Genomic DNA, 20,384 nt, shown 5'->3' with positions numbered 1-20,384 from the left:
TCTGGGTATCCCTTAGCCCAGTTAGGTTGACACACAAAATTATTATAATCTTGTTCTTTCTCTCTTTGTTTTTCAAACGGACCACAATTTATGTATATTTTGGCTGAGAAAATTTTAGATCAAGTTTAGGCATGGATTTCTTTCATTTTTCTGTTAATTTTTTAATTAAAATTTTTTCTTTTCTTTTTTTTTGTGAAATGAATGTATTTTTTATAGAAAATTTAGAAAATACAGGTGAGCAAGAAGTCATCTATAGTCCTGGCTGGCGTAGCTCAGTGGATTGAGCATGGGCTGTGAACCAAAGGGTGTCTGGTTTGGTTCCTAGTCAGGGCACATGCCTGGGTTGCGGGCCAGATCCCCAGTGTGGGCCATGTGAGAGGCAACCACACATTGGTGTTTCTCTTCCTCTCTTTCTCTCTCCTTTCCCCTCTCTCTAAAAATAAATAAGTTAAATATTTAAAAAAATTTTTAAAAAGTCATCTATAATTATAATACAATGGGAACTATTTTTAACACTGGAGAGAATATTTTTTTTTCTTTAAAATACTCGTATGTCTCAACTAGATTTTTCCTCTTACCACTATATTGAACAAGTTTTTCTATGTCACTAACTCTTCTACAACATTATTTTAAGTGGATGAATGATATTTTGTCTTTGGTTTATTTTTTTAAACAGTTTTCCTGTTGTTGGATGTTTAGGTTTTCCAGTCCCACGTGAAAATAATACAGGTGGTGGTTGTGTTAGGAGCTGTATAGCGCAGGGTCACAAGCATAGACTCTGGAGCCAGCCAGCCTGATTTCAAGTCTTGGTTCCAGTACTTATTGGCTGTGTAACCTGGACAAGTTAATTAATTTCCCTAACCTCATTTTTGTCAACCCTAAAATGAGGCTAATAATAGTTCCAGTTTAGCTGGCTTGTTAAGAGGATTAATGAGTAAAGTGCTTAAAACAGTGATAGTACATATATTATTGTTAAATCTTGTGCACGTTCATGATTATTAATGTTGAATTAATTCCTGGAATTGCCAATTTCAACAGCATGTAGAATAATAATAATAATAATAACAACAACAACCTATCCTTGGATATTGTTGTGAGGCCTGTGCACTAAGTGGATATTCTGTAAAGTGTTAGCTCTCGTTACAACGATGATTTGCTGAAAGCACTGTGCTTAGTTACAGGAATATGGCAGTAGATATGTGAATTGAAGTTTTGCCCTTTTCAAAACTTGCATTCTAGTGGTGTTTAAAGATTATGTCAAATTCTAAGATATTTAAATGGCTCATTTTAAAAATTAGAGTGGAGTGCTCACTTTGCAGCACATATACTAAAAACTAGGGTGGAATGGGTGAGGCAGTGAGAGAAGGACCTGAAGAAAACTTTATTGATCTGTGTGAGTTTAATGGGAACTGGAGAAAGACATACTTTGTTTTGATGAAAGCCTGGGTAACCCATCTTGCCACACAGGGATTAAGCTAATGAAATGTTACATGATATTCCAGGGACCTAGGGTTATTTCTTGCATTGTTTTCACATTCTCCTCCCCCAATTTTGAGCTATTACTTCAAACACGCATGTTCTTTGCCATTTATGGATCACACAATTCATGAGTTTTCTATTCTTCTTACTTCCATAGTGGAGAATGGGCTGTTGGCATGGTAACCACCCAATCTTCCTCCTCCTTTTGCGATTCATAGCTCTGTTCTAGTCAGACAAACAGCTGCTTCTGGGCAGCAGAGCACTAATGGCTCTTTGGCTGCTGACTCTCCAGCCAGCAAGAGGCTATATGGTCCTTTTTAGAATAATACACCCTGACCAGGCCTGAAAAGGAGAGAGTCTTTCCTAGGTCATCCTGACTGTTCTAACCTCTCATGTCACCATTGCAAACAGTTCTCTGTCCTCAGTTTTTTGGTGGGCTGCCACTATGCCTTTAGTACTGTAGTAGCTACGTTAGCACATTGATTGCTTTTTCTTTTTTTGGTACCAGCTTTCTCAAGATGTACTTCATGTGCCATACAGTTCACGCATTTAAAGCATACAGTTTAATGGCTTTTAGTATACTCACAGTCATGCAACCAACAATCAATTTTAGGACATTTTTATCACTCCCGAAATCCTGTATACTTTAACAGTAACCCCCCCATTTTCCCTATCCTCCCTGCCCACCCCCCAAGCCCCCCAGCCTTAGGCAATCACTAATCTACTTTCTGTCTTGATAGAGTTGCCTGTTTTGGAATCATATAATATGTGGATTTTGGTGACTGGCTTCTTTCATTTAGCAGCTGCACCATTTTACATTTCTACCAGCAGCGTATGAAAGTTTCGATTTCTCCATATCCTTACCAACACTTGTATTTGATTATAGTCATCCTAGTGTGTGTTAGGTGGTATCTCCTTGTGGTTTTGATTTGTATTTCTCTGATGACTAATGTTGTTGAGCATCTTTTCATTGATCATTAGCATTTATCTTATTTGAAAAAATGTCTCTTCAGATCAATTGCTTATTTTAAAATTGTATTATACATATACTTATCTTGAGTTGTAGTGTTCAAATTCTTTATATATTTTATATACAAACCTCTTACATAAATGATTTGAAAAAATATTCTTTCATTCTGTTATGTTGTCTTTTCACTTTCTGATGTTTCAATTGTGTCTTTTGAAGCAAAAAAGTTATAAATTTTGATATCTAATTTATGCTTTTATTTGTTTGTTTGTGTTTTGGTGTCGTATCTAACAAACTGTGGTCTTATCTAAAGTCAAGAAGATTTATCCCTATGTTTTCTTCTAAGAGTCTTATAGTTTTAGCTTTTAAATTTAGATTTTTGATCCATTATGAACTAATTTTTATATATGGTGTGAGGTAGGAGTCCAATTTCATTCTTTTGCATGTGTCTATCCAGTTGTCTGAACACCATTTGTTGAAAAAGACTATTCTTTCCCAGTTGAAAGGCCTTGGCACAACTGTCAAAAATTAATTGACTACAGGCTTCCAGTCAAGATGGCAGTGTAGGTAAATGCTGTACTCACATCCTCCCACAACCACATCAAAATTACAACTAAACTACAGAACAACCATAATTCAGAACCCCCTGAAATCTAGCTGAATAGAAGTCCTACAACTAAGGATATAAAGAAGAAGCCACATTGAGACTGGTAGGAGGGGTGGAGCTATGGAATGGGCTGGTTCCACACCCACATGTGGTGGGTAAAATTGGGAGGAATATCTCAGCTTTAGAGACCCCCATCCTGAGAGGGAGAGGTTCCAGCTCCACATCACGTCCCCTAACCCCTGGAAGAGAAGTCCCCATAATTTCTGGCTGTGAAAACCAGCAAGGATTGTGGCTGAGTGAGATGGAGGGCTTCTGGAGTCTGAGGCAGTTCCTGTTAAAGGGCCCCTACATGGTCTTACTCAGACTCACTCCCTCTGAGCTCCAGTGCTGGGGCAGCAGCTCAAAAGTCACCAGGAACATATGGGAGGAACTGAATTGTCTGGCATCAGGGTGAAAACTTGGGGGCAGCTTTCTCCCAGACAGAAGTGCTGGCAGAGGCCATTGTTCCTTTGATGAACCCTTTCTCTGCAGAGCCAGCAGGTGGGTGCCATATCTGAGTCCCCATCAACCTGGCTAACACTGTTCACCAAGCCCTGGTGATTCCCTAAAACCCTGCCTCTCCCAACTTTGGACCCTCCCAAACTGTTTCCAGTGGCTTTTCCATAGAAATGGCCTGTCTTGGCTCATGCTTCAGTCTTTCCTACAATCTCTCAAACAAGCAGCATCTGGCTTTGGCATGCCCTGTACCTCTTGCTAAGTGGTCCCAGGTCTAGTACTAGTGGTAGCTGGCCTTGGTTCATAGGTTGGCTTCTCCTGGGTACCTCCAGAACCAGACAAGTAGCAGCCATATGCAGATTGTTTTGTAGCTCATGCCCTGTCACACTGGGCAGAACACAGGAGGTGGCTGACCTTGGGCCTGCATCTTCCGGGAGGCCCCAGAGTGAACACACCCAGTGGACAGCTTCAGGACACAATGAAGCACTGCCCAACCACCTCCACAAGTGACTCACTTAAGGGGCAGACTCAACGGACACCAGAGCCCCACTGAAGTAAGTCCTGCTCCATGGCGTGAGCCGCCTGCATAGCTGATCCTGCATGGTGGTTGCAGCCAGTCCTTAAAGTTGATTGGCCTGGGAGTATATCCCTTCCATCGATGTGCCAATAGAAATCAGGGCTCAACTACAACAGGGAAGTGTACACAGCCTACAGTGGGGCACACGTGGAGTACCCAGCTTGGGCAAATAGGAGGGTGTGCCATGGGACCCTACAGAACACCTACTATATTAGGCCACTCTGCCAAGCCTGGGAGATGCAGCAGCTCTACCTAATACATAGAAACAAACACAGGAGGCTGCCAAAATGAGGAGACAAAGAAACACATCCCAAATGAAAGAACAGAACAAAATTTCAGAAAAAGAACGAAACAAAATGGAGACAAGCAAGCTACTAGATGCACAGTTCAAAACTCTGGTTACAAAAATGCTCAATGAACTTAGAAGAGTAGATGAACTTAGAATTTCAACAACATAAAAAAGAGTCAATCAGAAATAAAGGATGCAATAGCTGAAATGAAGACTAATTTACAGGGAATCAACAGTAGAGTAGGTAAAGCCAAGAATCACATCAGTGATTTGGAATATAAGGAAGCAAAAACACCCAATCACAACAGCAAAAAGAAAGAAGAATTTAAAAAAATGAGGATGGTGTAAGGAGCCTCTGGGACCACTTTTTAAGTGTACCAACATTTGCATCATGGGGGTGCCTTAGGGAAAGGAGAGAGCAAGGAATTGAAAACCTATTTGAAAAAATAATGACAGAAAACTTCCCTAACCTGGTAAAGGAAGTAAACATGTAAGTCCAGGAAGCACAGAGAGTCCCAAACAAGATGAACCCAAAAGGGCCCACACCAAGAAATGTCATAATTAAAATCCAAAAGACTGAAGACAAAGAGAATCTTAGAAGTTCAAGAGAAAAGCAGTTAGTTACCTACAAGGGGGCTCCCATAAGACTTTCAGATGATTTCTCAACAGATACTTTGCGGGGCAGAAGGGATTGGCACAAAATATTCCAAATTATAGAAAGCAAAGACCTACAACCATGATTACTCAACCCAGAAAAGCCATCATTTAGAATCAAATGACTGTATAAAGAGCTTCCTAGACATGAAAAAAAAATCCTGATGAAGTTCACCACCACCAAACCAGTATTAAATGAAATGTTAGAGGGTTTTCTTTAGGAAGAAAAAACCCCATAACAAATATGAACATAAAAAATATGACAATAAATACATACCTATCAACAACTGAAACTAAAAAACACAGTGTAAATGAACAAGCAGAACAAAAACAAGACTCAGATGCAGAAAACATTTTGACAGTTGCCAGATGGGAGGGGGTTTGGGGAGAAAACCCCCAAAAGATGGGTGAAAAAGTAAAGGGATTAAGAAGTACCAGTTGGGGAGAATGAGGACTTCTGGCCAAGATGGAGGTGTAGATAGACACCCTGTGCCTCCTAGCACAACCAAAACAAGGACAACAAGTTTAAAAACAAAAAACAGGCAGAACTGACAGAAAATCGAACTGTATGGAAGTCTGACAACCAAGGAGTTAAAGAAGAAACATTCATCCAGACCGGTAGGAGGGGTGGAGATGGACAGTCAGGTAGAGAGGACTTGTGGCAAAGCAGTGGCTGGAGGACTGGGGTGGGAAAGGCAGTGGCTAGAGGACTGGGCTTGGCGGTGGCTTGCAGACTGGGCAGTCCCACATTCACATGAAGATTAACCAGGTGGAACCACTGGAGAGTGAGATGGAGTGCTCCACCCAAGGTTCCAGTACAGTGAAGAAATAAAGCCTCCAAACCTCTGACTGAAAAAAAATCTGTGGGGGTTGAGGTGGCAGTGGGAGAAACTCCCAGCCTCACAGGAATGTTCATTGGAGAGACCCACAGGGCCCACCCACCTGGAGAATTAGCACCAAAAGGGCCCAATTTGCTTTTGGGTAGCAGGGGAAGTGACTGAAAACCATCAGAGAGTGGGGCAAGCGGCACTGTTCCCTCTTGGACCCCTCCCCCACATATACCATCACAGCACAGCCATATGGGTTGCCCCGCCCTGGTGAACACCTAAGGCTCCGACCCTTAGTATGTAACAGGTGCACCAAGACAAAAAAAAAATGGCCCAAATGAAAGAACAATTCAAATCCCCCCCAAAAATACAACTAAGCGACGAAGAGATAGCCAACCTATCAGATACACAGTTCAAAACAGTGGTTATCAGGATGCTCCAGGAACTCACTGGGTACTTCAACAGCATAAAAAACACTCAGGCAGCAATGAAGGTCACATTATGTGAAATAAAGAAAAATCTGCAGGGAACCAACAGTGATGGGAAGGAAACCAGGACTCAAGTCAACAGTTGAGAGCAGAAGGAAGAAAGAAACATTCAACCAGAACAGAATGAAGAAACAAGAATTCAAAAAAATGAGAGGCTTAGGAACCTCCAGGACATCTTTAAACATTCCAGTATCCAAATCATAGGGGTGCCAGAAGGAGAAGAGGAACAGCAAGAAACTGAAAACTTCTTTGATAAAATAATGAAGAACTCCCTAATCTGGCAAAGGAAATGGACTTCCAGGAAGTCCAGGAAGCTCAGAGAGTCCCAAAGAAGTTGGACCTAAGGAAGCACACACCAGGGCACATCATAATTACATTACCAAGATTCAAGATAATGAGAGAATCTTAAAAACAGCAAGAGAAAAGGACACAGTTACCTACAAAGGAGTTCCCATTAGACTATCAGTTTATTTCTCAAAAGATACCTTACAGGCAAGAAGGGGCTGGAAAGAAGTATTCCAAGTCATGAAAGGCAAGGACCTACATCCAAGATTACTCTATGCAGCAAAGCTATCATTTATAATAGAAGGGCAGATAAAGTGCTTCCCAGATAAGGTCAAGTTAAAGGAGTTCATCATCACCCAGCCCTTATTATATGAAATGTTAAAGGGATTTATCTAAGAAAAAGAAGATCAAAACTATGAACACTAAAATGACAACCAACTCACAACTATTAGCAACTGAACCTAAAAAAAACCCAAAAACAAACTAAGCAAACAACTAGAACAGGAACAGAATCACAGAAATGGAGATCCCATGGAGGGTTATTAGTGGCAGAGTGGGAGGGGGAGAGAAGGGGAAAAGGTACAGGGAATAAGTAGCATAAATGGTAGGTAGACAATAGACAGGGGGAGGGTAAGAATAGTATAGGAAATGTAGAAGCCAAAGAACTTATAAGTATGACCCATGGACATGAACTATAGGGAGGGAATGTGGGAGGGAGGGGGTGTGCAGGGCGGAGGGGAATAAAGGGGGGGAATGGGGCAAGTATAATAGAATAATCAATAAAATATATTAAAAAAAAGTACCAATTGGTAGTTACAGAATAGTCATGGGGATGTTAAGTACAGCATAGGGAATACAGTCAATAATATTCTAGTAACTATATGTAGTGTCAGGTGGGTATGAGATTTCTTGAGATTACTAAGATCACTTAGTAAGTTGTACAATGTCTAATCACTGCGTTGTACACTAGGAACTAATATAATATTGTATGTCAACTGTAATTGAAAAATAAAAAAATGATATAAAGTAAAAGAAAGCAACTGGTTGTAAATGTGAATGTTTTCTTCCGGACTCTCATTTCTATTGAGATCTACCGATATCCTCATGCTCTTACTACACTATCTTTAGCTGCAGTAAGTTTTGAAGTTAGGAAGTGTGTAACCTTCAACTATGTTCTTCTTTTTCAAGGTTGTTTTGGCCATCCTAGCTCGCTTGCATTTCCATATGAATTTTAGGTTCGGCTTGTTAATTTTTGCAAAGAAGCCAGCCAGGATTTTGATAGAAATTCTGTTGCATCTGTAGAACAGTTTGGGGGGAGTATTGCCATTATAACAATATTAAACCTTTTGATCCATAAAAACTGGAGATTTTTCAACTTATGTAGGTCTTCGTTAATCACTTTCAACTGTGTATTATAGTTTTAGAGCATAGGTGTTCTACTTCTTTTGTTAAATTTATTCTTTTTGATGCTACTGTAAATGGAATTTTTCTTAGTATCATTTTTGGGTTGTTCATTGGAAGTGTATAGAAATACAATTGATTTTTAAAATATTGATCTTGTATTCTGCAACCTTCTTGAACGCCCTTATTTGTTCCAATAGTTTTTAGTGGATTCCTTAGGATTTTCTATATACACAATTGTCATCTGCAAATAGAGTTTTATTTCTTTCTTTCCAGTTTGGATGTTTTTTATTTTCTTGCCCAATTGCCCTATCTGGCCACCCTAATCTTATCTTACTTATAAGCAGTATATGTTACAGTTGTTCATTCCTCCCTTGTTGAAGTTCTCGCATCACTTGGCTGCTTGGATACCCCACTCTTGGTTTTTCTCCCATCTCACTGGCCTCTGTCTCATGTTTTTTGCTGGTTCTTCCTATCCCCACCCAACCTCACAACCATCCCCTACCTCTGAGCTCCATGCTTATGGATCCACTTGCCTACTTGGTAACCCTGCTTAGATGTCCAACAGGCAGTTCAAACTTAACCTCTAATTTTAATAAAGTATTTTGTGGAAAAGAAGAAAAGAGATGTTAACATTTAATGAATGTTTACTGTTGTCACTGTTCATTATCTTGGTCACAACACATCTCAATTCTGATGCCGAGAGAACATAAACCCTGGTCAGTTTGATCTGTAGTCTGTGCTCCTTACTAAGAGCTATGCTGTAATTTGTTATAAATCACAAAGTATAGAGCTCTGCTTTTCTTTCTTCAAGGTTGTCTTTCGGAGTAGAGTGATAGCTCAGAAAAAAAAGGGTCCCATAGGATCTCTGCGAAATGGCATTAGAAGGGCTTGTGTGCCATGCAGTGCCTCAGAGCTGCATCTCCCCTTTTCCACGCAGAATGGATCCATAGAGGTGGCTCCAGTGTGCAGATAGGCCTTCTCACCCATAGCGGAAGTCTACTTTGAGTTTTTGGCAAGTTTTTCTTGGTCACTTTCCCAGGTTAGAGTTTTCCTGGCCTTGAGATATACTTCTCTCTTATTCTAACTGCTCTTATTCATTTGCTTACTTGGATTGTCCATCTTTATTCTTCATTCCTTCTTGTCTCTTTCTTATTTGTTCATGAATTGTCACCTCCTCTTCGTTCGTGAATGATATTTCTCCCTGACATTACTTGTTCAGCACCTGGCACTGCAAATTTGTTTGGTGTTTCTGACGCATCTTTGTCAACACTTTTCTCATGAAAATACTGGCTATCAAAAAAAATTACTTATACTTTTAAATAGCAGTAATAACTTCATTTCCTCCCCCAAATCTTTAATGGAAGTGAAAATGTCCACAATGAGTCTATTCATGATGGGAACACATTTTTACAATAAATTTTGTCCAGGTTAAAAACCAGTCTGTTCTCAGGTAGCATCTACAAACTCATGTGGTCCCCGTGATGCATGTCCCTAGGTAGCTGAAAGATGAGAAGACTGTGGTGAGGTCATTTGCCCCTCTTCTCATAGCCAGTGAAGGGCAGAGCTAGTTATGTTTCCAGTTGAGCTGGCTTATTCTAGTAAAGTTTGTGGGTAGGGTCTGCTGGTCAGTGCAGGGTGAGGTCCCACCCCTAGGTTTTGCTCAGAGATATCACTCTTTCCAGAAGCCCCCTCACTGATACTTATTCCATATGTTACACCGTTCCTTACCCCCTCTCCTTATTGGAGCTAACCTATTTCCTGTCTTTTTCCATACAAGTGTCAATCAGTCATGAGGCATTGTGGTGCTCTGTGTGGATTAAAGACTCGAGCTTCTGTAGCTTTGGGCCACTTTTCTGAGCTTCATAGACCAGATAATTGCTAAGTTCACTTGCAGCTCCAACCTTTTCAGACTTCATGATTCTATTTCTCTGATGAGTGAAGCTGGACTAATAATATCTTAATAGTTGGCAATGGTTTAATATGATATACCAGGGATGGCAAATATGTAGCTTCTTTTCCACTTATCAACCATCACATGGAACCCATTCATGACCTCAGACTTCTCAATCTGCTACAGTGTTCTAAGTAACTACTACCAATAAATCTCAGTCAAAATGTATTTGTCCTGCCTGGAGTACTGTTGGTGCTTCAGTCTAAAGGCGGGACTGGTGGTGGCAGGATGCCATAGGCATTAGGAACAAGGATTCTGGGGCTTAGCTGCCTGCATTCAAATCCGGAATCCACTGCCCTCTATGTGTGTGACCATGGGGAAGTTACTTGCCTTCCCTGGGCCTCAATTTTCTTGTTTGTAATGTGGGGTGTAACAATAGCCCTACTTCATAGGGTGGTTGAGAGGATTAAATGAAGCAATACACATAAAAAAGTGCCTAGAACAGTGCCTGGCACATATAACTCAATTAATGTTAACCATTATATTAATAATAGGCGTGATAAGAAATTGGAAGGCTGGTAGAGGAAAAATTCTTAGGTTGACAGGGCCTTTCAGTCTCCAAAGTAGTTAAATATTCATTCTATCTAAGAATGTGGGTTGATCCCATTTCAAAATTTATTCATTTATTTAGTAAAAATTTAGGGCGTACTATGGGCTGTGCATACAGCCAGGTACCCAGGACATAACAGTAACTAGACAAGTCCCTTTCAGAGTCCACGGTGCAGTGGGGGTGACAAACAAGTGAAAGTAGTTATGGCATTCTTAGTAATTGCGATGAGTAGAGTTTGCGCAGGGTCTTCAGGGGGCATGGTGTGCAGGCGGAGTCTTCCTGGTGATGGTGCTGAATCTGGGTGGGAGGAGGAGTACTGGGGTGCTCCACATTGGCTGATCTCTTACCAATGTTGCATAGGCACGGATCTCTTGGGGGAATTGTTAATACTCGTTCTCACTGGTGGCACACCTCAATGGCATGCTCATGCCCCTTGGCATTCACTCGGTCACTTGACTGGCAGCCCCAGGCTTTTCCCACTGCTCCCTGAGCTGCCATACTCCTGTCTCAGTCAGAGCCGATGGAGTGGGGAGCAGAGAAGTGAAGACAAATGAAGGAACTCTGAATTTGCAGCCACAGACTAGCTGGGTTGCTCTGTGTCCCTTAGGAAAGCATGAATGTCAGACTTGTCAGGAACTTGGAAAAGTGATGAGTCCATCCTGCTCTATTAACTCTATGGCCACCTTATATGGCATAGTGTAGAATCTGGGTGGGAGGGAAAAATACCCTTGTGTGACTGGGGTGGGTGTTGGTGCTGTGACCCATCTTGTCCCCTCACTGGTGTCTTACAGTAAGCGTCTGTTGTGTGACGTGATGATTGTGGCAGAAGATGTCGAGATAGAAGCCCACCGTGTGGTCCTGGCAGCCTGCAGCCCCTACTTCTGTGCGATGTTCACAGGTACGGTGTAGGGGAATGATAGCCCACAGCTATGAGGCTGAGGCCCTGCCCCGGGGGAGTATTGAGGGAGGTGGCATGAAGGGAGGGAGGAAAGAGAAGGCTGTGACACCCACTCTGGAGTGCTTCTGTGTGCTAGGCCAATTGGGCAAGCAGTCCCTTGTCCACCATGAGGCAGAAAGAGGTAGAATCCTGTAGTCCATAAGTTCTCAAACTTTGGCATGGATCATAATCATGTGGGGAGCTTGTGAAAAACAGAAACTTTTGGGCTGATCCCCAGGCCTTCTGATCTCTCATTTTGCAGATGGGGGACACTGAAGTAGAGAGAAGAGAAGGGACTTGCCCAGGTTACACAGAGAATGAGTGGAACTTGGCTTCCTGATGGCTGGCCTGCATCTTGTCCCTCTCGAGCCCTTCCTTAGAGGAAGACAGGGGTCGTGGGCCTCCTCTGGCCTTTGCAGGAGTGTGGGAGATGTGATAGTGGGAGCTGGGGTTGGGGAGAGTAAGACTTAGAAATATCCCTTCTCGGTCATTCATTTTCAGCATCTTTGCCAACTTTCCGGGGAGCGCCTGTGCCCTGAGCATGCCAGATAGCCCTGCCCAGCCATTTCACATGTGTTACTGCTGCAAGGGAATTCCGTGAAACCCCTGGGCTGAGCTGCCCATCTGCAGTGCCTCACAGCGCCCCCCGCCCCCCGCACTAGGTCCCTGCAGTGCTCTAGACACCACTGCCCACTGGAGGCCGCTGGGCTGGGCTGGGTGAGACCACGCACTGGGCCAGGCATCCCTTTCACCTGCTCACCAATACCCTGTGATTCCTCCGAGTATGGTCACTGTCACTCTGCATTCGTGTCTCTTTCCTGGTGTCTGCAGCACCCGTGCTCCGGCATCTCACAGACTGGCTGTTTCTCACACTGCCACTTGCAGTCCGATTGTCTCCACTTCCTAGAGGTCTCCTCTGACCACCCTTGCCATAGTTTCCCTTTAAGTCTCTTTTCTGTCCCATAAGTTGAATGTATTTTCAATACCACCTAAAAATCATGTTGGTTTGTTATTTACATGTTTTCTTACCTGTCTCTCCTCAGTAGAATATAAGCATCATGAAGTCAGGGATCTTGTTGGACTTGTTTGTTACTATGTCCTGCGTCCCTGGTGCACAACAGGACTTGTACTTTTTAGTTTAATGAATGAAATGTCTCTCACACTTGATTGTGAGCTTTGGGCACTTGGGGACTCTGTCTTATCACTGTTGAGTCCTCAGTGCCCGCTACAGGGCCTTGTATTTATGACACAGTCAGTAAGTAGAGGTTGAAAGAGTGAACGAAGGCTTGCTAAGAATGGGTGAGTGCAGGCACAGTTTTGCTTGAATAGGCCCTTACCCTTTTCCTAATACACTACACAGCCTCTGCTGGGCAAGCGCGGTTCCTGTTGGGCCAGACTTCACGCTTAGGTTTTCAGAGCTCCTCACGTGCATGTCCCCCTTGGCTCATCACGCGGAGGAGCTGGTCTCAACTCAGAGCTGTGCCTCTGTGCTCAGTGGACCAAGCTGCTCTTTCCTCACCTTGAACCCTAGGCTAGGAATTCCGCAGTGGAGCCTGTAAAACCAGATAATTTAACTACCTGGGAACTTGGAGCCACATTCTCTTTGAAAACCTAACAGTAATGTTTTAATTTTTTCCTCTCTTCTTCATTCATCTCTTTTTAAAAATATAGTTCATTGTGTCTGCAATAGTATTTAGCCAAAATTTCAATGAGTATCTGTCAGATATTCTTCTTTGTGTGTGTTGTTTGGGAAGTCCAGCGTTGCGACAAGAATCTGTTCGGAATGGCAGTGTGTTTAGTGTTGGCTCCACTTTTAGCTAATGAACTGGCCTCTCAGGTAGTGGAAGTGCCTAAGCAAAATGAAAATGGTACTAGAAATGGAGCAGAAAGGTGCTTTTGGGGCAGGTCTTGCATTGTAGTAATTGAAGGGAGGAGAGAATAGAGAGAAGAAAGCAATTTACTGTGATGCCCAGCCAAAGCCTTCTGTTGAATCTGGTTACCATCCATCCATCCACTCACCCACTATCACGTATGTTCACTACAGAAAAAAAAATTAGAAAATGTGGGCAAGAGAAAATATTAAAAATTACATGTAATATAACTTCTAGATAAGATTATAATTTACATTCTTTGAGATTTATATTTATAAATATGTATATATATTTATAAATATATATACCAATTATATTTATAACATTAATGAGTTCATTTTATTCAACACAGTTGAATAGCCTTTTTTGATGTGTGTACTTAAAAAAATTGCTGTTCATCTTCCTGAGATGTTCTTCCTCCCTGCCTGTTTGCCTGCCTAATTCCTATTCATCCTTCATTACCACTTATGCATCATTTGCTCAGGAAGGCCTTCGACAATCCCCTGGATTAGGTTCAATCCCTTTGCTATTTACTCTCACGGCACCCTGTGATTCTCTTTACTATTACTGCTTATCTCATTATTTCCTCAGTACCTGACTTCGCAGGTCAGTCATAAGTTTTATGAGGGTGAGAACTGTACTTTTTTAATTTGATGCTTTGTTCCCACTGTCTAACATGGTCTTCCTTGGAGTAGATGCTCAATGAAAATTTGCTTAATGGAGTTTAACAGTATATTGTGACTACCTTTTCATGTCATTTAAACCACGTCTGTATCATCTCCAAGCCTTCTTAATGGCTTCTTAAGATTCCATCATATGTGTCCTAATTGAAAATGCATTTCCTTATTGGCTGGAAATCAATAGGCATGTGATGCCTATTAATCTTTACTTACATTACTGATTATTTCTTTAGAATAGATTCCTAGACTGAGAACTGTTTGGTTCAAGGGCGTGTACATTTTGAAGACTTGGAGACACGTGCTGCCGCTCCACAGCTCTCGGACAGTTGGGCCAGCTTATGCTTCCATCAGCAGTGTATGAGATTTGTGTACTTTTTGAGGCCCCTTGGTTTTGCTCGGTAAACAGGTAATATAGCTTGAACCTTGGTAAACAGGTAACATTGCAAAATTGTGTTCTAATTATCAAGTTCAGCTTTAAAATGCATAAAATTAGTAATGAAAAGGCCCAGCTGACTCATGCAAGGTCCATTTCTGTCAGCATGTTTAAGGCCAAAAAGAAAACAAAATACATGTGACTTTCTTCTAGCTTGACTGATGTGATTATTATCTTTTACTCAGGCTTAAAAGTGTTTTTACTTTTTTGTCCTCTGAGTTTATATTGCCCAAATGTCCTGTGGTATCCGCATACCAAGTCTACTCCTTGATCATGGCCTGCTCACAATAATTTGGAGTACATGTGAAACGGAGGTCTGAGTGCCCCCAGGAGAGTGTCTAAAGGCAGCCAGCCTGTGAGAAGACCCGGGGCGGGCAGTCACCCCAATGGTCCTCCCCACCTTTAGCTTGGGGTGATTGGAGAGGCCAGCAGCGCTGCATTCTGCCCATCTTTTTCCTGTGAGTATGGAATACTGAAGATCCCCCCCCACCATCTCTCCCATCTAAGATCTCTATCCCAGGGGAGCTAATTTTCCCAAAATAGCCCAGTCAGTTTCTTTCTCTTTTTATCATGCCCTTTACCGTGGGTTATCCCATAGTGTTTGTGCTCCATATAGGTCCCTACATTTCATGTGAGTACTTTAAGAACAAGCCCATTTTATGGTGTTAAAGGAACTGAGTTTAAAGAATATGTGGGCTCAGGGTCTTATGCCCATCAACAAGGCTGCAAGAGGTTTGGGCTCCCATCCCAAAGAAACCCCTGGAGCACTCGAGTGGTCCCGTCTTCTTGGTTCTATATGCAGAGGCCGATTATAGGTTGTTTTTGTTTTTTAAAGAAGTGCTGTCCAGCACTTTATTCGATGTTTTTATTAGATGTAGGCTGATGTTTAGCTGGTGTCTCTGAACAGGTAGTGAGTAGAAATAGGGAGGAGAGTCAGGAATGTGCTGGGATCAGAGGCAAGGGGCTTGGAATTCGAGTGGACTCAAGCCATCCACAGGGCACAGCAGGAAGGCCCGGCTCTCTGACTCGCCTCCCAGGCATTTCACAGAACCTGTGTTTCCGCCCCTGCTTCATGCCAGACTCTGCTGGGCCCTGACCCTTGTCTGTGTTCTCACTGTTTGCATGTTGTATTGATGCCTTTGAAGATCTTCATTGGTAACACCCTGATCAGCAAGACTTCATCCAAGGCAACGGGGCCAGGAGGCAGGGAGCACTAGGGAACTGAACGTTTCCCTGGATAAAGAAGGCTAGAGGGGAGGGTGTGGAGTAGGAGCAGTAAAAGGGGGTCTGGTTTCTGAGGGTTTTGCCCCTGAGGAGTCAGGGATTAGGTAGAATAGTTCAGAAAAAAAGATCGGAAGCATCAGAGGCTGCTTGGGATTAAGGAAGAATGGCCTTATCTTCCACATGACTTGTCTTTAAGAGTTAGTGCTGGGCTGACATCCACAGTTTCTTTTTCCTGTCCCTAACAAATCACATCAGAATCAGGCATTCTTTTCTGGCTTAGGAGACCCCGATTTGAGGATGAGGGGTACCGTAGTCTTCCCCCAAAATGTGTTGCTCTTGGTGCAGAAATGATGAGTTTTTTAAAGAATTGATTTCACCCCAGCCCCCTTCACTAGGGTGTTGCTAGTTTGACCAAGATGGTCTGGGGAGGCTTTTTGGACTTAAGAGTGTAGCTCAGCCTTAACATTCAGTTCAGCATTGGAGAAAAGCATTGGTAATGAATGGCTTATGAATGGTCATAGAGAAGTTGTTGCTGTGGAGACCTCTCTGCTAATGATTAAAAACAGCGTGTTAATGCTGCCTTGTATTGGGAGGTGGGGTAGTGTCTTGGAAAGCCCTGGGAAAGGGCTTTGGAGCCATAATGACCTGGGTCTCAGCACCCGATAGGTTTGTGGGGAATTCGGTTGACCTCTGCAATCCTTTTTTCTTACCTACGAGACTAGAATAATAACCATAATCAGGGGACGAATATAGGGAATGGGAATAAAGCACCCAATACAGAATAGTACTTAAAGTGTACTTGTCATTTGCTGAGCACATCGTAGTTTACACAGCTCCTGTGGCTGTGAGGCATGGCTCTTGCATCAGCCATCCTGATGGTGGGTGGGCTTGATTTGAAATGCATGTGTGGCTACAGAGGTATTTTCTTCCTGACGTGGTACTCCATGTGCCACTAGCTGAGCGGAAAGGTCTTTCCAGGTGGAGAAAGTGTGAGGTTCCGGGGAGGGTGGGAGATGGGGTGATACCCGTCCCTGCAGTTCTGCTGACTCCTGCTGTCCTAATTCATGCTGTTGTCGTCTCCTTTGCTGTTCACACAGCCTTTGGATAAAGGCAGGGCGGGAATGTCCTTACTTCACAGGAGACAGAGGCCAGTCTTCTGCAGTTAAATGGCCCAGACCACTCCGTTTCATAGGGTTGGCCGGGATTCGGGGAGGTGGCAGGGTACTTCTTTTTCTCATGTGAGGTTAATGTGTGACGTGGGTCTCTGCTCCAGCCAGATGAGTTGGCAACCAGACATTAGGATTTAGACAGATAAGAATTAGGTGAAAGAAAGCTTAATAACCATTTTTAACACTTATGAAGGATCATTTTGCAAAAGATAAGGAACTTCTGTTTTCTTTTCTACCCAGAGCGTGAAACTAAATCACAGCAGTGAGGATTTAAGTTACAAACAGAGAAGGATTCTGTAACATAAGGACTTCTGAATACACTTTCCTTCCCTTTGACATACTTCGTAGGGGTGGTTGGTGGTTTAGCACTGGTTCTTCAGAGACCTGCCAGAGCCTCTCCAGTATTCCTTTCTCATTCCTGAGGCTTCTTTTTGCTGAATAATAGGAGTGGGGTTTATACTAATGACTGGGAAGAAGAGCCAGTGATTTTCTAGACTTCCTGAGTCTCCTGTGATAGTGCAAGGTTTTCCCCCTGCTCCTCGAGTTGTATCTCCTCCCTCCTGCTTCCCTTTGACCGTCTTCCACCTGAGAAGAGCTCAACTGTCACCTGGTATGCTTGCCAGGATCGAGAACTATGGCTTGTGGGGATTGCTTGCTTTCCTGGGCTCTCTCTGGTTCTTGGTGACTTCTAGGTGCAAGGTCCTACGGTAGAGCGTGAGGAATTAAATAAGTTCAAGAAAGTACCTTAGTCACCACCATCATCTTCCACCTAATTTCTAATTGGTCAATCTGCCATCTATATTTTCCTCTCACCTTCAACCCATTCTCTGTACTGTAGCTATAGTGACCTCTTTCCAAAGTAGAAATCTTATGTATCCCTTACCTGCTTAAAACCTGCCAGAGGTGCCCCGTTGCCCTCAGGATGAGGTCTAGACTCCTTAGCATGACCCACAAGGCCCTCAAGTGCTCCAGACCCTGCTTATATCTCCAGCCTCATCTCCCCATTCCTCCCTTTGCTCGCAGTGCTTCTGCTGAACTCAGCTTCTTATGGTCCCTGAATGAGTCATGTTCTTTCTTACCTCCAGACCTTTACATACACTGTTCTCTCTGCCTGGAATTTTCTCCCCTCGTATTTACTTCTCTTCTGAGTAATTATGATTCCTTCTCCAGATCTCATTTTAGATCAGTGGTTCTTAACCATCTGGAATCAACCTGATGCAAGCAATGGACTCACTCTACCAAAACAAATATGTGTTCCTGTGGGCTCATCGTTTTGCGTGCAGTTCAGAGTACAGGGATCCCTGTTTAAGAGCTCTTAGTGCTGAGCCCCCTTTTCTAGCATTTAACACATTTTGTATTTGTTGGTTTACTTCTCACTCTCTCTCTCTCTCTCTCAGACTGAGCTCTGTGAGGACAGGGCCGTGACTTGTTCACCATTGTGTACTCTGAACCTAGCATATACTTGGCACATAGGGTCTGTTTGATACATGTTTATTGAATGATTGAATGAATGAATGAATGAATGAGTGAATGAATCAACAAGTATCTGCCTTTGAGTGGCTCATGTTCTAGATGAAGGAACAGACGTGCATGTTAACAGATGACAAGCAGAAGGCGGAAGGGGCTAAAAAGATGTGCAACCGACAGGCATTTTCTGCAAGTTTCGAGTCTCAGGTGGCTGAGCTGGGGCCCTGGGGAAAACCAGCCGAGGAAGCCTCTGGGTTGGGTTTGAACATGGAAGTACTTAACAGGGCTCATGTTCTGTTTTCTAGAAATATTTTGTTAAAGTAGTAGAGGTGAGTAAAGAAGCAAGAATGACCAAGGCTTTGATGGTTTCTGTTCTGCAGAAATTACTGGAGTCCATGGAATTAGGAGATGTCAAGAGAGAGCTTCTATTCTTCATTTCTTTCCTTGTTCCAACAAATATTTTTAAAGTGCTTGTTATACATTACACGCTTTGTTAGGTGTTGAGCATATCTTGAAAAGTAAGCTGACAAGATCCCATTCCTCTTGGTCTGTGCTTGCTATTGTTAAGTACCTCAGAATTGATTGTCCTCAGAATTTGGACCAACGGCTTGTTTGGGAGCACTTCCATCAAGGTCATTAGTTAGGGTTGGGTTTGAGTTATGAGGGGTTTATTAGAAATGACATGAGGTCGAGAGTGAGGCCAAGAGTCAGATCCCAGCCTCTGACCAGCTATGCGCAGATACCTCTTGAAATGCCAATGGTGTAATTTGCAAAATGGAGGTAATATCATCTATCGCCTGAAGTTATTATAAAGGTTAAATGAATTAATGTGTATAAACCCATTAGCAGAGGGCCTGGTGCATAGTAGGAAGTATTATTACTACTATTAGGGGCTGTTTAAGCTGAAGTCTTAGTTTGGTGCAGTAATTTCTGTTGGTCCATTAGAGATAAGGTTGGATTTTATAAGTCTGCGACTTATACAGGTCTCCATCTTCCCTAAGGGAACTCTTAGAAAATAAGTATTGTCTTCAAGGCCCTAGTTTTTCTCTCACGTGTTTTTTCCCCTTGCTTATCGATGTTTGAAGTACTTAATGTTGAAAAGTAGTAACTTCAGAGTCATGTTAAAGAAGTCTCCTAAGTCCCACCATCTAGAAAACTAGGTCTTAACATATTCTGGACATTTGAGGCTGACAGAAATGATTTGTCATCCCCTCAGAAAATTCAGACTTTTGTCCATATATGTAAATATTTTCATACAATGCAGGAATTTCCACTTGTTTATCCAAAGTTACAAAACTTAGCCTGACTCCCAAGCGCAAATTTCAGTGACAGAAAATAATCAGGCCAGGCTCTGGTTTCGCACTCACGTGAGGGCTTCTGAGTCCCTTGGCTCTTGCAGTCAGGTTGCTCTTTTTTTGTTTTTGTTTGTGTTTTTTTTTCCTAATGCCCAAGTTCTTAAACTGAGGATTGGTTATCTTTGATGATATTTTGCAACATAGTTATCAACCGGACTCTAATTTCCTTGTGGGTATGTTTTTGTTTGCGTGTCTTGGAGTAAACTCGAGAAAGATTGTGAGAGCCTAGCTTATGGGTAGAGGAGAAATCCATCATCTTTTCCAGTTTCCTCTCTGCTTGTTCGTCCTGCCTCAAGGCTCTTGGTGCTGAGGCCTTTTGACTGGCTTCTACGAGCAGTCAGAGGGAGGAGAACCAAGTGGAGGGTCTCTGGACTACCTGATCTGGCAGTGAAGGTAGCAGGCGGGTGGGCTTTGGAACGTCCCCCCCTCCCCTCACCGCAGTCATTCATGTCTGGAACTGTCAGGGCGGGAACTGCGGACTGGTGGAGGAATCATGTGCAGTCCATGTGGCTTGGAGGTAGGCGTCTGCAGCCCACATGCTGTACTGTACTTGTTTTCTTGGCTCCATTGCACAAATTCCACAGAGAGAAAACAACCTCCCAGGCCCTCTTTTCACGCTGACAGGAGGGCTTCTGAATTCCTGTTTCTTACAGTCAGGTTGCCCTTTTTTCAGCC

The 20,384-nt window shown here is 42.8% G+C and overlaps 1 protein-coding gene across 14 annotated transcripts in view; it reads left to right on the top strand.

Moving 5' to 3' along the window:
* The window catches only part of KLHL3 (kelch like family member 3), a 266,577-nt gene that overhangs the window by 168,554 nt on the left and 77,639 nt on the right, over window positions 1-20,384 (top strand). For 10 of the 14 annotated variants that reach the window (XM_053912760.1, XM_053912758.1, XM_053912763.1 and 7 more), the window contains one exon: window positions 11,365-11,471. The exons of the other annotated variants lie outside the window; for them this stretch is intronic. In XM_053912760.1, coding sequence (XP_053768735.1) covers window positions 11,365-11,471 — 107 coding nt within the window. The remainder of the gene's footprint in view (window positions 1-11,364; window positions 11,472-20,384) is intronic. 14 annotated transcript variants of the gene reach the window in all.

This window comes from Desmodus rotundus, chromosome 10, assembly GCF_022682495.2.
Source record: "Desmodus rotundus isolate HL8 chromosome 10, HLdesRot8A.1, whole genome shotgun sequence".
Taxonomy (NCBI): Eukaryota; Metazoa; Chordata; class Mammalia; order Chiroptera; family Phyllostomidae; genus Desmodus; species Desmodus rotundus.
Note: the sequence above shows the minus strand (reverse complement) of the source record. Positions and strands in the feature narration are given on the sequence as shown.